The sequence below is a fragment of the Dermacentor variabilis genome, chromosome 8 (genome assembly GCF_050947875.1).
Source record: "Dermacentor variabilis isolate Ectoservices chromosome 8, ASM5094787v1, whole genome shotgun sequence".
NCBI lineage: Eukaryota > Metazoa > Arthropoda > Arachnida > Ixodida > Ixodidae > Dermacentor > Dermacentor variabilis.
In genome coordinates this window covers 7,750,816-7,765,907 of record NC_134575.1, presented here as the reverse complement: position 1 = coordinate 7,765,907, position 15,092 = coordinate 7,750,816, and the positions used below count along the sequence as shown (strand labels likewise).

At 42.8% G+C, this 15,092-nt stretch overlaps 1 protein-coding gene and 1 non-coding gene across 4 annotated transcripts in view; both read right to left on the bottom strand.

The window, feature by feature from the left end:
* LOC142589565 (uncharacterized) overlaps positions 1–15,092 on the bottom strand; it is a 197,505-nt gene that overhangs the window by 42,503 nt on the left and 139,910 nt on the right. For all 3 annotated transcript variants that reach the window (XM_075701029.1, XM_075701031.1, XM_075701030.1), the window contains exons 15-19: positions 14,042–14,295; positions 12,572–12,682; positions 9,899–9,979; positions 7,502–7,629; positions 6,461–6,628 (exon numbers count right to left, since the gene is read on the bottom strand). In XM_075701029.1, coding sequence (XP_075557144.1) covers positions 6,461–6,628; positions 7,502–7,629; positions 9,899–9,979; positions 12,572–12,682; positions 14,042–14,295 — 742 coding nt within the window. The remainder of the gene's footprint in view (positions 1–6,460; positions 6,629–7,501; positions 7,630–9,898; positions 9,980–12,571; positions 12,683–14,041; positions 14,296–15,092) is intronic.
* Positions 7,959–8,031, bottom strand: TRNAT-CGU (transfer RNA threonine (anticodon CGU)). The gene has a single exon. It is a non-coding gene; the product is annotated as a tRNA-Thr (tRNA).

The following is a 15,092-nucleotide window of genomic DNA, read 5'->3' as shown; positions in this document are numbered from 1 at the left end:
TCTGATGTTTCATGACAGGCTGCTCGAAGCTATGAAGAGGGACCCTTGTGTATCTATGAACAGCGTTCGGAACAAGGGGCCACTGTAGCCACCGTGTATGGTGCTTCGTAAACATGGAAGCCGTGAACAATCGTCATCTGTACACTTGCTTTCATTGGTGAGCAGGTTTGTTGGCTTTATGAAGGTTGTGCGACTGCTGTGCATAAGTTTATTCAGTACGAAACTGTAACTTTAGTTGCCAATACCCGACAACACAGCTTTGATTAGGCCTACTGGGCTAGACAGTGTGGCCAATGTTGTGGCCATGATGAAAATTTGCCGCCGACAAATCTGATAACGGGTCGCAAACCATTGCAGCAAGTTTGTCACTGGTATGTTCCTACGGGTGGCTCATCAGTGATTCGTTGTGAGATCATGTGTACGAGTCAGATTGATGGTGGCGGAAGCGGCGTTCGGGTCCACAGGCCATGAGCATGTGTGACAAGTTGGTCTCTGTACTTGCATATGGGCAGAAAGCTCTGAACTGCGTAAATCTGCATGCATGAACACTGAGCATGTGTATCCAATAAGATCAGCGTGCCTTCCGGTGGCTAATCGGCCTGACCTTCACACATACTTCCGTGCTTTCCAGCTCGACCGGTCCAGTAGACTTCGTTGAACTTTGCACTGATAGAGATGACAGACGCCATTGCTGTTGCTTAAATGAGGCATAGCATTCCTGACTTTCTAGCGTACGGGTCTGAAGCATTCCTGGTAAGCTAAGGGGCCCATTCCACCATTTCTTTCTTCTCATTAGCTCTGGTATAAATGCTGTCCAAACCTGTAGAAAGGTCGAAGTCAGCTAGGCACTGTCAAGGTTGTCTGCTTTAAGCGCAGCTCAGAACCATATGTTCTGGAGGCCCATCTTGCCACCCTTAGTATTTACACTGGAGCGAAATTTTCAGTATACATGCAAATGGCGGCCAGAAAACGGCCGCAAAAAGATGGCCAGAGGCAGGCAGACACAAGACAAGCGGATGGGTGCATCTCCGCCTAACACGACTCAGGGCTTCTCGGTAAGTGCTTTTTTTTTTCTTTTTTCCCTTTTCTTCCTTTCTTTTTTCAAACACATTTTAAGTGCGTGTGTGATTTATCCACATTATGGTGGACAAAAGGGTGTCTACCAAGTTGAGATTTCCAAATTCCCTGAGTTTTCCAGGCTTTCCCTGAGTGCCTTTGCAAAATTCCCTGAGTGATGCAGAACTATGTTTTATGTCAAGACGGGCTGAAACCATATCGCTCGATGCTGCCGCTCTCTAGTAAGCATATGAAAAAAATTTTAAAAAACGACTTAATCCAGTTACAATACTAAATAGTAGGGTTGATGTTATTCAAAAAAAAGAATAGAAGGGAAGGGTTAGTAAAATGCACAGCAAATAAAATGTATTCGAAAAAAATTGCAAATCGAGTCGGACATTCTCAAATATAATTAAAAAGGAGATGCATACAGAAGCAAATATTTTCCAATACGAGTTATTTCTACCAACTGATAGCAAGCTCAGTGTATGAGGCCCGAACTTTGTCACAATTGAGATTCTCTCTCAACAGCTTGTAAGTCAACCTCAACTGTCCTGACATACTCTCAGCCTGTGCACGACGCCTCAGTGTTGTGTTTCACTGCTTTAAAGAGTTTATTTTGGTTTGGATGAGGGACACCTGCAACTCAGCATCAGCCAACACTTTGTTTTTTAGCTCAAAACAGTGGCAGCAACCTTCCTTTCCTGTTCATTCCCTAATGCATAGGTCCTCCTTCCGCCACTCGTTTGCCCCACGGCCCATTTGAAGCATCTTCTTGGTCAGTTGCACAGTCCACATCCGATTTTTCGAACTCCCTAGGGGCCGCGAAAACGTCCGAAAGATCGGCCAGTTGGAAAAAATAAATGCATGCATTCACTGCCCTTAAGGGTTCAAACTGCCTCAGGCACATTCGAAAATGCTCTGAAGGCCTGTCGGTACACATATTAGGCATATCGGTGCTTGTACTGTGACAGGAGATACTAGGTGAACGCGTGTATAATTAAGGAATACATACTGTGTCCCGTGGCAATAGCCCCTTCCCACGCTTGTTATGCTTTACTGCAATACTTTTGCGTATGCTTCACCAAGTAACGTTCCTGTACAAAGGCAAAGTTAACTTTTGGGAACTGGCATTATGCAATGCACTGTGCTTTCCAAGCTTCTAAGCCAATCGCGAGGACCAAAGAGGCGGAGTCCGTGCCATTGCTGACAGCAACAAATTTTTTGGCATCCAATGGCAAGAAACTTCATAGCGAATGTCGAAGCAACTAGGCCTTGCGGTGCCACAGTGGTGGCTACGGCTGCCAGCAGATCTGCGTGCGAGAGCGTCGGTTCGAGGTGGTGAGATAATCAAAATGGCAGCGGTGGTGGCTTTGATTAATGCCATTTCGGACCTGCGGTCACGGCAAAATGACCGGAAAATAGGACGGCGAAAAGTTCTTGCGTCCGAAATTTCAGACGTTCCGATACATTGACTCTATGGGATACGTGGTGGCGCCGCGAAGCCATCCAAATTATTGGGAATCCGGAAAGTCGATCGTTGACTGTACATTGACAACTCCTCCAGCCGACGGCAGGGTGTCAAAGACGATTCATTACGATTTCTGTCTGTTACTCAAGCCAGCGCATTACCTTGGCTTTGGACCCTTTCAATAAAATTACAGCAAATTTTCCCTGATAGAAGCACAAATTCCCTGAGTTTTCCCTGAGTTCTTCCAGACTACTCAAAATCCCTGAGAATTCCTGGTTTTCCCGGTTGGTGGACACCCTGAAAGATCAAGGGATCTCTTAGGCATGTAAGGCCCTCTGGGCTGGACCTCTCCGTGATAAGGTAAGCAGTTCGAATCCTCATATGAAAAAAGGTTTTCTTTCCTTTTTTCTTTTTAAAGCTGAGGATGGTGAGCTCGAATTCGACCTCCTCACGTGCACTACATCTCCAGGCTTGGAATGGTGCCTCACACTGGCAAAAGATGCCGAGAGGTAGTGGGGCTATACTAATCCAGGTACAACCAAATTAGGAACACCCACTAAGCTTCAACAAAAGACACTCCCTCATCAGAACAGGAATTGGCCTCCCTGGTGCAGTATTCAGCCACTACCTCCCTCATGATTCCTACAATTAACCCATGGTCCTCAGACCCCAGAAGCTGCGGAGCAACTGACCAATGCGGCGGTCAGACCTGTAACACAGCAGAGGGTGCTAAGAATCTTTGGACCCGGACAGGCCGCCAATGAAAATTGGCCCTATCTACCTTTTCCGTTGCTTCCATCCTTCGTTCACCCTCCTCATCGCATTCGCTGGCTGCATAACTTGCTCTGTAGTGCACTTTCCCAAACCAATATGGGTTTTCATTCTCTATGCTTCTTCAGGATGTCCCGTTGAATCTGCATCTAACACCCGAACTCTGTCGATTGAGGCTAGCTTAGCAGGCCTCTTTGAGGATCTACCAGGCAATGTTTGGGATATCATTGGCCTTAGTGAGATTAGAAGAACTGGTGAGGCTTATAAAGTGCTGAGTAATAGCCATGTCCTCTGCTATATAGGTCTCCCAGATAAGAAGCAATATGGGGTAGTAAACCTATTCGATAAGGACATAGCGAGCAACATTGATGAATGCTACAGCATTAATGAGAGGGTACCAGTAGTCATAATCAAACTTAATAAGAGGTATAGACCAAAGGTAGTACAAGCCTACACTCCTACATCCAGTCACGATGATGATGAAGTAGATCAGTTTTATGAAGATGTTGAATTAGCATGAGAAAAGTGCAAACTTAGTATACTGTAGTAATGGGTAACTTCAATGCAAAAGTGGGGAAAACGCAGGCTGGTGAACAAGCAATTGGCAACTACGACATCCATTCTAGGAATGCTAGAGGAGAGATGCTGGTAGAATTCACAGAAAGGAATAAGCTTGAATAATGAATGCCTTCTTCAGAAAGCGTAGCAACAGAAAGTGGATCTGGAAAAGCCCTAATGGTGAAACAAGAAATGAAATTAACAAGGTGAAAATAACGGATATTCGAAAATTATAATGTGAGAAAGACTGAGGAAGCCGTAAAAAATGGATGCAGCAGGAAATCAGTGAGAAAGAAACTTGCCATAGTACAAACCAAGATGTATGCACTGAAAGATAAGCAAGGTAAGATAATCAGCAATATAGAAGATATAGTAAAAGCAGCGGAAGAATTCTATACTGACCTGTGCAGAACCCAGAGGACTCGGGAGTACTCTATTTGAAACGATAATGAACAGTATGCAGAAACTCCTCCTATAACTAGAGATGAGGTCAGACGGGCCTTGCAAGGCATGAAACGGGGAAAAGCGGCAGGAGAGGATGGAATAACAGTAGATTTAATCGAAGATGGAGGAGATATAATGCTAGGAAAACTGGCAGCTCTCTATACGAAGTGTCTATAGACTGCAAGGGTCCCAGAAAACTGGAAGAATGCAAACATTATACTAATCCACAAAAAAGGGAGACGTTAAATAATTGAAATATTATAGGCCCATTGCCTTACTCCCAGTATTATATAAAATATTCACCAAAATAATTTGCAATAGAATAAGGGCAATACTGGACTTTAGTCAACCAAGGGAACAGGCTGGCTTCAGGAAGGGATACTCTACAATGGATCACACCCATGTCTCATCAATCAGGTAATCAAGAAATCCGCAGATTACAATCAGCCTCTCTATATGGCTTTCATAGATTATGAAAAAGCGTTTGATTCATTAGATATACCAGCAGTCATAGAGGCATTACATAATCAAAAAGTACAGAATGCTTAGGTAAATACCTTGGTAAATATCTACAGAAGTTCCACAGTTACCTTAATTCTAAAGAAGAAAAGTAGGAATATACCTATAATGAAAGGGGTCAGACAAGGAGACAATCGATCCAATGCTTCATACCTTGCTGGTGAAGCAGTGCACTGACACGCACACACAGAGGGTGCGCAGGTATATAAACATGAAGTATGTGTTCTGAAATAAAATAGTTGTGAGTGCAGCGAGTGTCGTCTTTTCTTGTGTGTCTTCACTGTGTCCGTGCCAGTGCGCTGCTTCACCAGCAAGGTATGATGATTACTCACCAACTAGCCCAACTTTCCACTTTACTGAATCGATCCAAACTGCGTGCTCGGAAGAAGTATTTAAGCTATTAAACTGGGAAGGCTTAGGAGTAAGGATCGACGGAGAATATTTTGGCAACCTTCGGTTTGTAGATGACACTGTCCTGTTCAGGAACACTGGAGACAAGTTACAACAAATGATTGAGGATCTTAACAAAGAGAGTGTAAGAGTGGGGTTGAAGATTAATATGCAGAAGACAAAGACAATCATGAATAGCCGGGCAAGGGAACAAGAGTTCAGGATCGCCAGTCAGCCTCTAGAGTCTGTGAAGGAGTGCATTTAGCCAGGTCTATTACTCACAGGGAACCCTGATCATGAGAAGGAAATTCACAGAAGAATAAAAATTGGTTTGAGTGCACATGGCAGACATTGTCAGCTCCTGACTGGAAGCTTACCATTATCATTGAAAAGGAAGGTGTACAATCAGTGCATTTTAGTGGTGCTGACATATGGGGCAGAAACTTGGAGACTGACAAAGAAGCTTGAGAACAAGTTAGGGACTGCGCAAAAAGCGATGGAACAAAGAATGCTAAGCATAACGTTAAAAGACAGAAAGAGAGTGGTTTAGAACAGAGAGCAAATGGGTATAGCCGATATTCTAATTGATATTAACAGAAAAAAATGGAGCTGGGCAGGTCATGTAATGCGCAGGTTAAACGGTGGACCATTAGGGCTATAGAATGGGTGCCAAGAGAAGGGAAGCGTAGTCGAGGACGGCAGAAGACTAGGTGGGGCGATTCAATTAGGAAATACGCGGGCGCTAGTTGAAATCGGTTGTCACAGGACAGGGGTAATTGGAGATCGCAGGGAGAGGCCTCTGCAGTGTCCATAAAATAGGATGATGATGGTGGTGGTGGTGATGATGATGAGATTGCGCGCCATGGGAATGCTGCACCCGTCAACGCACTGACCACAGCCCAGTCATTCACCAAATATACGAAATATTCAAGAAATCAAATACTAGATATTCGATTCGCGTATTGAACTATTCGAATGTTTACTGTTCCGATTCGAAATCAAATATTCGAGTAGTTGCTCGCCCCTAAGCAAAAGCTTTGACAGCACATATGCTGGAGGGTGAAAATAATTTCTTGTCTTCACACTCTCAAAGCTTTCAAGCACCAGGATAATCCCTGCAAGGGTATTCGAGGGTGCAAGTGTACATGCAGATGTGGTGGAGTGGCCTGGAAACAAGCGACTAAACCACACCTTACAATCTCGAGTTCTTGCACACAGCAAACTGCCTTCCCATGGGCGAGAAGTACTCACCTTCTCAGGTTTAGTGCGCTGTGACGTGCCACTGGAGCTGGTTTCCTGACGTTCAGGTGGGCTGGACAGCGTTGATGACTTAACCACTCCAGCATCCAAAAGGAATATGCGTTCACTGCGACGTACACACCAAATGTCGTCTTCCGGTTTTGAGCCAGAACTGGACTCCTGCACCAACAATCAAAAGTGCACACAAATGTTCATGTTCATACCGTTTGGCCATTTTTATATGGCCCAGGTAGAAGCAGGTACAACACTACATAAAACGCATACAGAAGAACCACACACATATACATACACAACACATAAAAAAGAGAGAGAGAGAGAAACAACGCTTTCTCAACAAAGTTACTAAGACATTAACAGCATAAAAGGCAGACATCCAACTCGCATGTATAGAAGTAACAAGTAACTCAAACAATATAAAAACAAGTGCCACCTCAGGCTTTAGGTTTCTTTAAGTTATTATAGCTGGTAAAAGAAGATACTTGTGCGCACTGATGAGCAGTTCATAAGGAATATTCAGAATGGCTTTTGAACACAAAGTCCGATATAATAAAGTGACCACGATAAAAATTTATAGCTTTGATCTTGGTAAAGCTAAACAATGATTGCACCAGTTGGTGTAAATATAACCATATTTTGCAACTGCAGAAGAAAAAAAGTGGGACACAGAAAGAAAGGAGACACAAACAACTGCTCCATTCTTGCGCTGCCTGCACTGAAGTTCAACATAGCCAGTCTGCATACAATTTGATGACACTGAGTTTGAGAGATCATCAGTGGTGACTACAATCCTGATGCTGAAGCATGGATTTGGACCCCACCTGTCTGTGAAACTTCCAAGGCCTTGACAAAGGCAGTTTGATATAACACAAAAATGGTTTTGGCAATGGGTTTCAAGGACCATTATGAACCTATATAATACGGTGCTCTAATTGAAATGAACCTCTGCAGAGCAGCACATGAGAGAATCTGAACAATATTTCAAGCAGCCGATCATGAGATGAGACATCCAAGCTTTCATTGCCAGGCACTCACCTTGTTCTTAGAACTTGATTTATGGCTTTGCTTCCTCGTTTGCTGCTGGGGTTCTGCTGTTGATTTGACTGGTTTTTCCGTTTTCTCCTTTGCCTTTGTAGCATTTGGGTGCTTTGAAGAGCACACTGCTGCAAGAGTGCAGAATTATTTGGTTTAGTTCCACGTACTGTAAACCTTTCCTGGATCTACGCACATATGCAGACAAAGAACCTAGCATATCAAATAACAGTCACTGGTTATGACATACAAACAAATTCAATGCAAACACAACTAGCGTAAAACAATAGCACAGTAAGTGAGCATGAAGAAAGTGGATTGAGAGGCCCGATTTTTCTTCATCATATCATGAGAAGCCAACAAAGACACCAAGGACAACATAGGCAAAATCACTTGTACTTACTAACTGAAATAAAGAAATGATAAATTAATGGCAATGAAAGTGGATGAAAAACCAACTTGCCGCAGGTGGGGAACGATCCCACGTCTTCACATTACGCATGTAATGCTCTAACCAATTGAGCTACCGCAGCGCTGTTTCCCCATCCACTTTCTGGGGATATACTTATGTTTTACTACTAGAACTAACCTTAGGAGTGTTAGCCAGCGCCACCACTTACAAACCTTGGCGGCGGATGTGGAACATCCTTTCTGCCGCAGGAACACAAGTACATGATCTTTCTGGGTGAAGACAACTGGTCCATAAATCCGCACATGCCACCTGAAGGCATCAATGTTGCTGGATTCGAGACCCTCATTATGTAAGAATGAGAAGAAAGGGGGTTAACCGAGGGGCTCAATCTTTATTAATCATATCATGAGAAGCCACCAAAGACACCAAGGACAACATAGGGGGAATTCCTTGTACTTACTAATTGTAATAAAGAAATGATAAATTAATGGCAATGAAAGTGGATGAAAAAAACAACTTGCCGCAGGTGGGGAACGATCCCACGCTTTCGCATTACGCGTGCGATGCTCTAACTTTGCCTTCACCCAGAAAGATCGTGTACTTGTGACGCCTATGGCAGAAAGGATGTTCCACATCCGTTGCCAAGGTTTGTGAGTGGTGGCGCTGGCTAACGCTCCCAAGGTTAGTTCTAGTAGTAAAACATAAATACCACAGAAAGTGGATGGGGAAATGGTGTTGCGGTAGTTAAATTGGTTAGAGCATCGCACACGTAATGCGAAAACGTGGGATCGTTCCCCACCTAAGGCAAGTTGTTTCTTCATCCACTTTTACTGCCATTAATTTACCATTTCTTTATTTCAGTTAGTAAGTACAAGTAATTCCCCCTATGTTGTCCTTGGTGTCTTTGGTGGCTTCTCATGATATGATTAATAAAAATTGGGCCCCTCGGTTAACCCCTTTCTTCTCGTTCTTACATAACAAGGGTCTCGAATCCAGCAACACTGATGCCTTCAGGTAGCATGTGCGGGTTTGTTGACCGGTTGCCTTCACCCAGAAAGACGTACTCGTGACGCCTGCGGCAAAAAGGACGTTCTACATCCGCTGCCAAGGTTAGTGAGTGGTGGCGCTGGCTAACGCTCCCAAGGTTAGTTTTAGTCGTAAAACATAAATACCCCAGAAAGTGGATGGGAAAACAGCGCCGCGGTAGCTCAATTGGTTAGAGCATCGCACACATAATGCAAAGGCGTGGGATCGTTCCTCACCTGCGGCAAGTTGTTTTCTGATCCACTTTCATTGCCATTAATTTATGATTTTCTTATTTCAATTAGTAAGTACAAGTAATTTCCCCTATGTTGTTCTTGGTGTCTTTGTTGGCTTCTCATGATATGAGTAAGTGAACATGGTTACTTATAGAAGCAATGCTATTTAGATGCCATAGAATTTCAATGTTACTTATTACCACAATGAATTTAGCTTCCTTAACTGTCAAACAAACAGTTCTGAAGAGGCAGATTTTATTTTTTACTCTGTTTCATTGAAACCCTTCCCGAGGGCATTTGGAGTTTTTGGGCATTATATTTCGATAACAGGAACCAAACTAGCCATACTGTTCAAATGAGTTTGGGCGAAAGCACCCATTGAGGGGAAAGTAGAATTAAGAAAAATGTTTGGTACTTGAACATAACCAGGTGGTTCCACTATGTTCCCCTCTGAATTGCCATTCAGCTGTAATGTCTACCTCCAAAAAGCCCAGCTGCTGTCTCCAATAGCTTCTGGCTAGCCACATGTCAGAGCACTCTGATATTACTCAAAAGAAAACACAATGGGTGCAACTGCATTTGTGCCAGAAACTAAAATGCAACCCCCTGAGATCGACAGAAACTCAATGGAAATCTAGTGAATCCTCAACAAAAAGCAGCTGCACTCGTTTACCTATTTACTTTAAAGTCACTTTTTATGGCGAAAGAGAAAGAGCGGCTTCTGCATACCATACGATGGTTTGTTTGGCTCGGGGCAAGATTTCCGTCGCTGTTTTGAGGGTGAGTTGGTTGCAGCTGCTGCTTTTGATTCTGCACAGGAAAACAATAAAGATAACAAAAATTAAGAAGAGCAAAATGTGTTGTAATTAAAGCAACAATACTTTGTTCTGATCCCACGTTTTGTCAAACAAGTTTCGCAATTGCTTATGGAGTGTCCCAAGCTAACAAAATACAATAGGGTGTGACATGTAACACCTGACAAATAAAAGTAAGACTGATATCGAGAAAAAATATCTATACAAGGCAAAACAAGGGTCACTACAGTATGCATCAACGGTCACAATTTCTCTACATCAATTTTTCTTTTTTCAGCACACATATGGCAGCAACAACACCACCCACGCTGTGTCCTGTTGTCTGCGATGCACGACTACAACCGAATGCAAGTACATTGACAACTGCTTCTGACAAAGATATCTGCTTCAAGCATGAAGCATGCAGGCACACAGCGTTTTCCTGGAACGGAACATGACCTTGCCATTGAGAGTAAAAAATATCTGGAGTGTTGTTTGAAGCAGTGTTGTATAAACAAGCACGCTAGCAGTGACAGTGAAGTCATAACCTACTCCGAGTGCACTGTTGAGATCTAGCAAATCCCTGCTTTAAATTATATTTGCAAATGAACTGCTGCAAGGTTAGTAAAGTTATTCTACTCTAAAGCTACATCAAGTACGTCCTCATAACACTTTTGGAGTATGCAACACTTTTAATAAGCAAAGCATAATTTGCGAGTAACTTGAATTTAGTATTAAGAGGAGTCTACTCTATTTGACACATCACAGTCTAATGGCTGATTGTCAGCGTTGGCATATTTTATGTCTATCACAAGACGAAGGGCTCTTCCAGCGATCTCCAATTTACCCTTGTGCTCTGCCAGCTTACACCATATCACTTATGCTTGCGGATTTCCTAATTTTATTAGGCTACATACTTATCTCTGCTGTCCTCGATCAAGCTTCCCTTGTCTTCTCACCCATTTTATAACTCTAATAGGCCACCGGTTATCTGCCCTACATGTCACATGGTCTTTCCAACTCCATTTCTTTCTCCTAATGTCAACTAAAGTATTGGCTACCCCCATTTGCCTTCTGATCCACACCACCGCCTTCCTGTCTCTTAATGTTAGGTCTAATTTTTCACAAGGGCAGCTTGGGCTTGTTGGTACATCACATCGAAGCAATAGCGTAAACTTGAGACAGGGACAGAGGAGGCAAGCACTTGCGTTGTCTTGCCTCCTCGGTCTCTTTCTCAAGTTTGCACTATTGCTTCCATACAAATTTTCATTCTATTGCTCATTCTGCAGTTCTTCAAGTTCTTCTCAAGCTTCTTTGTTAACCTCCAATTTTCAGCCTTCTATGTTAGTACCAGAAGAATGCAATGATTGAACACTTTTCTTTTCAAGAAAAGCGGTAAGGTGCCGACCGTGATTTGGTAATGCCAGCCGTATGTGCTTCGACCCGTCTTTATTCTTCTGTAAATTAATTTCGCATGATCCGGATCCCATGTGACTAACTGGCCTACATAAATGTGCTCTAGCACAGATTCCAGAGGCTGACCCTTAATCATGAATTTTCAAACCTACCCTAAAAACTTTGCCAGTTCAGGTTTTCTACCATTTGTCGTAAGTTATCTCCAATGTTGCTAAACAAGACAATGTCATCTAAGAACTCTAGGTTACTGAGATGCTCCTCAATGATCCTTACACCTAATATTTCCCAGTCTAACCAGACAGCTTGAATACTTCTTCCAAGCATGAAGTGAATAGCATTGGAGATATTGTGTCTCCTTGTCCGACATGCTTCTTAATATTTTTCTGCTTTTCTTGTGAAAAATTAATGTCACTGTGGATCCTCTGCAGATGTTTCTTATGATAGTTGTCCTATCAGTAAGTTTTGGCAAAGAATATTTTTTAGGAGTTAACCATTGCTGTAGGTTCAACACACTACATAAGTCAACAGGTATGTGCAGTTTTCATACAACAGATTAAATCATCTTCATGGGTGGGATCATTTCAACGTATGATTGCATTCCGCCATGATAGATATTTGTGTTATTAAAGAACTATATACAGTCAGTGTATGCATATGCCAGCATGCACCAGTATGAATTAGCATAAAAAACTTGTGTGCAAATCTGGAAAAAAAAAATAAGGAACTGTGATTTTTAAGTACATAGCTTAGTATTCAGACTTGCAGTATACATTAGCATGTGCGACGCACCACAGACGTTTACTCCCCCCATAGACTGCATGCCCAAAATTAATATAAATTCAGCTTTTTCACGGAACTATCAAATGATACACTAATAGCACAGTCACTGCAATACTAACAGTACAAATAAAGCACTGTCTGCATTAATTTTTACTTAAAAATAATCAATTTATTAGAGCTGTTTCCTCTTTCAGATTATGCACATTAACATAACAAGCACAAGTAACCCTGCTGTGCGGGCTGCCATTTTTGTGTTGAAGCAGGCCGATCCATCACCAAAAAAATAAAAAAAGCCTTTTGGTTATGCTAGTGAAAGCTAAAGATGGAGAAATGCAGTGAGAGAATATTTAACCTGCTATACCAGTTTCGTTACAAGGTTAAAAACAAAAGTACCCAGAATTCACCAACTTACCTGATGATTTCTCTTCCTGTTCAGTCACAGCCTGGTATGGCTCAGAGGTGATTTTGATCGTTAAAACTGGCACACTCGGCTGGGGTCTTTTGGCTTCAACATCTTTGGGAGCTGCACCAAAGATTTAAATTCCCCCCTTTTTCAGTAACAAGCCCAATGAGACACGAGGTCCACACTGCCTTAGGCAATGCAAGAGCCAAAACGGGAATTTGGCACGCACATCAAACCAAACATTTACAACACCTCTTGATGACCTGCTTCACTCTGTTCACCCTCCCACACTCACATTCCTGAATTCTAAAAAAAAAGAAAAAAGATTTTAGCCCCTTTTACGCACATCTTATCCCCAAACAATAGTTGTCACCTATCTTGTGCACATTTTCCTTTCTTTCTTTTTTTTTTTTTTTTTTTATGCGCTTGTGACATAGAAGTCATGTCGAGCTGATACTCGCATACCCTTTGTGACTTGCCAGTACTGCAAGTGCAGAAATGAGAGAACGGGAATGCATGCAAGTGGATTCCATACAAGTACTTGAGAGATTTCGCAGTTTGCCCTAGGTCAAAATGTGGCTACCATGGCCTGGAAGCGAACCTGCGAGCTCGCCCTCAGTAGTCGAGGAAAATATACCTTACTGCTGGCCTGTGGGACAGATACTGAGGGATGGGTACCTCACTACCTGGCACGTGCATTGAGGACACGTGCACAAACATGGGCCAGGGTGCAACGTTCCTTCTGGATGCGGCTATGGGGCTTCAAGAGCGGGAGTGGTGTGCCTTAATACTTGACTCATTCGGCTGCTACGAGTGTGCGTTTCAATCCTAGAGCTGTTATTGTTGTCATGTGCGTACACCATGCAAGAGTCGTCATCGTCGTCGTCATCATCATCATTATCATCATCATCCTGTTTTATGTCCACTGCAAGGACGAAGGCCTCTCCCTGAGATCTGCAATTACCCTTGTCCTTTTTGTCCTTTTTGTCCTTTTTGTAGCTTTCTGCCTGCACAGATGTTGCACACCTTGTTAAGCGTGCCTTTTTCCTTTGTACCGAGAAGGGTCGCGCATCTTGTTTCCACTGCACTGTTCTCATTTTACTTGGAAATAGGCCAGTGTAATGGCTTATTACTATTGGAGTGAGGCTCATCATGTCACATGGGGCCATCAAACTCGGCTGGCTAGAAAGCACGCTCTTCAAAGCTAATGTTTCCAACTACTTGAACAACTCGACCACAGCAAGCAAAGAAGATGAAGCAAAGTTGTAGACATAGCAAAATTTAGGGGAATTTTTAAAAGCTTTTTGTACGTGCAGTTCATAGTATCCTCACACAGGTGACTCTTCTTGCAACGTCTCAGTAGCACATCTTTATTCTTTAACTTGTGGGAGACAGTTTCCTTTGGGGCTTTGTGGTTGTTCCACAGAACTGTAGACAAAATAATCAGATACGATAACCTATTTCACAACAAGCTCTCACCTGCTGACAATGTAGCCTTTTCTGCTGCTTTTTTACTGGTTGTCTCACGACACGATGACTTCACCAGCTCCTTGCTTGAACCAGCTGTGTCAGCCTTCTTGTCTGCAATAACTTCCTTTGCAATAGCGCTCTGCTTCAACACATCGAATGGTGACAATGGCTGAGCTGCTGTTGAAGAGTGGCGGCGCTTCTTCTGATGAGATGCAGACGTGGATGATGCCTTCTTGTGCACTGAACTTTTTTCCTGATCGCACCTGCAGTGTACAAACAAGAATCTGACACAAGCTGCAGCCACTTATCTGATGCAGTTAGCAATACCAAGCAAAACTTGCTCGCAAGTTCCCCGCAAGAGTGTTATATTTACAATGAATTAGAGCGCACAAACATAAACATTTACTAACTAAAATATTCTTAAGGCAAAGTCTTCTTTGCCAACATCCCCAGGATATCGCATGTTGTCGTCGACTATCTTGCTGAGTACAAGCTGTCACTCAGTAAAAAAAAAAAAGCATGTCCAATAGTGGACTTTGAACCTAGATCCCCCAATGCAAAAAATCCAACGCTTTACCCATTAGATTGTTGACTCAACGAGACAAATGCTCTATCACTAGACTATTGACTTGACGATCGTCTAAGCTGCCCATGTATAGTAGCAGCACGTAATTCATGTTTGAGTCAATACACTATCGGTTCAAAGCCTTTCAATGTGCTCATGTGCTATGGTATTAGATATTTTGGAACGATGGTATACTGTTTTCCTGGCTAGTTATATTTTTTGGGCTTGTGAATGTGCAGTACAAACAGGATGCAGCAAATGAAGCTAGGCAACTCTGAACAGGGCTGAGACAGCACTTTTGGATGCCTGTTCCTCGCGTTTGTGCTCCCACTGCATGTGCGTGTTGAATTTCTTAAGGAAATAAATTCATTCCAACTTGCCCAACTTTTGTTTTACTGCAGCTCCTTAAGTCAATACTACTACTGAGACAAACCATGATTACATTTCCACATGTAGCACCAAGCACTTAGCATTCAAAACTAACAGTAAAGCCTA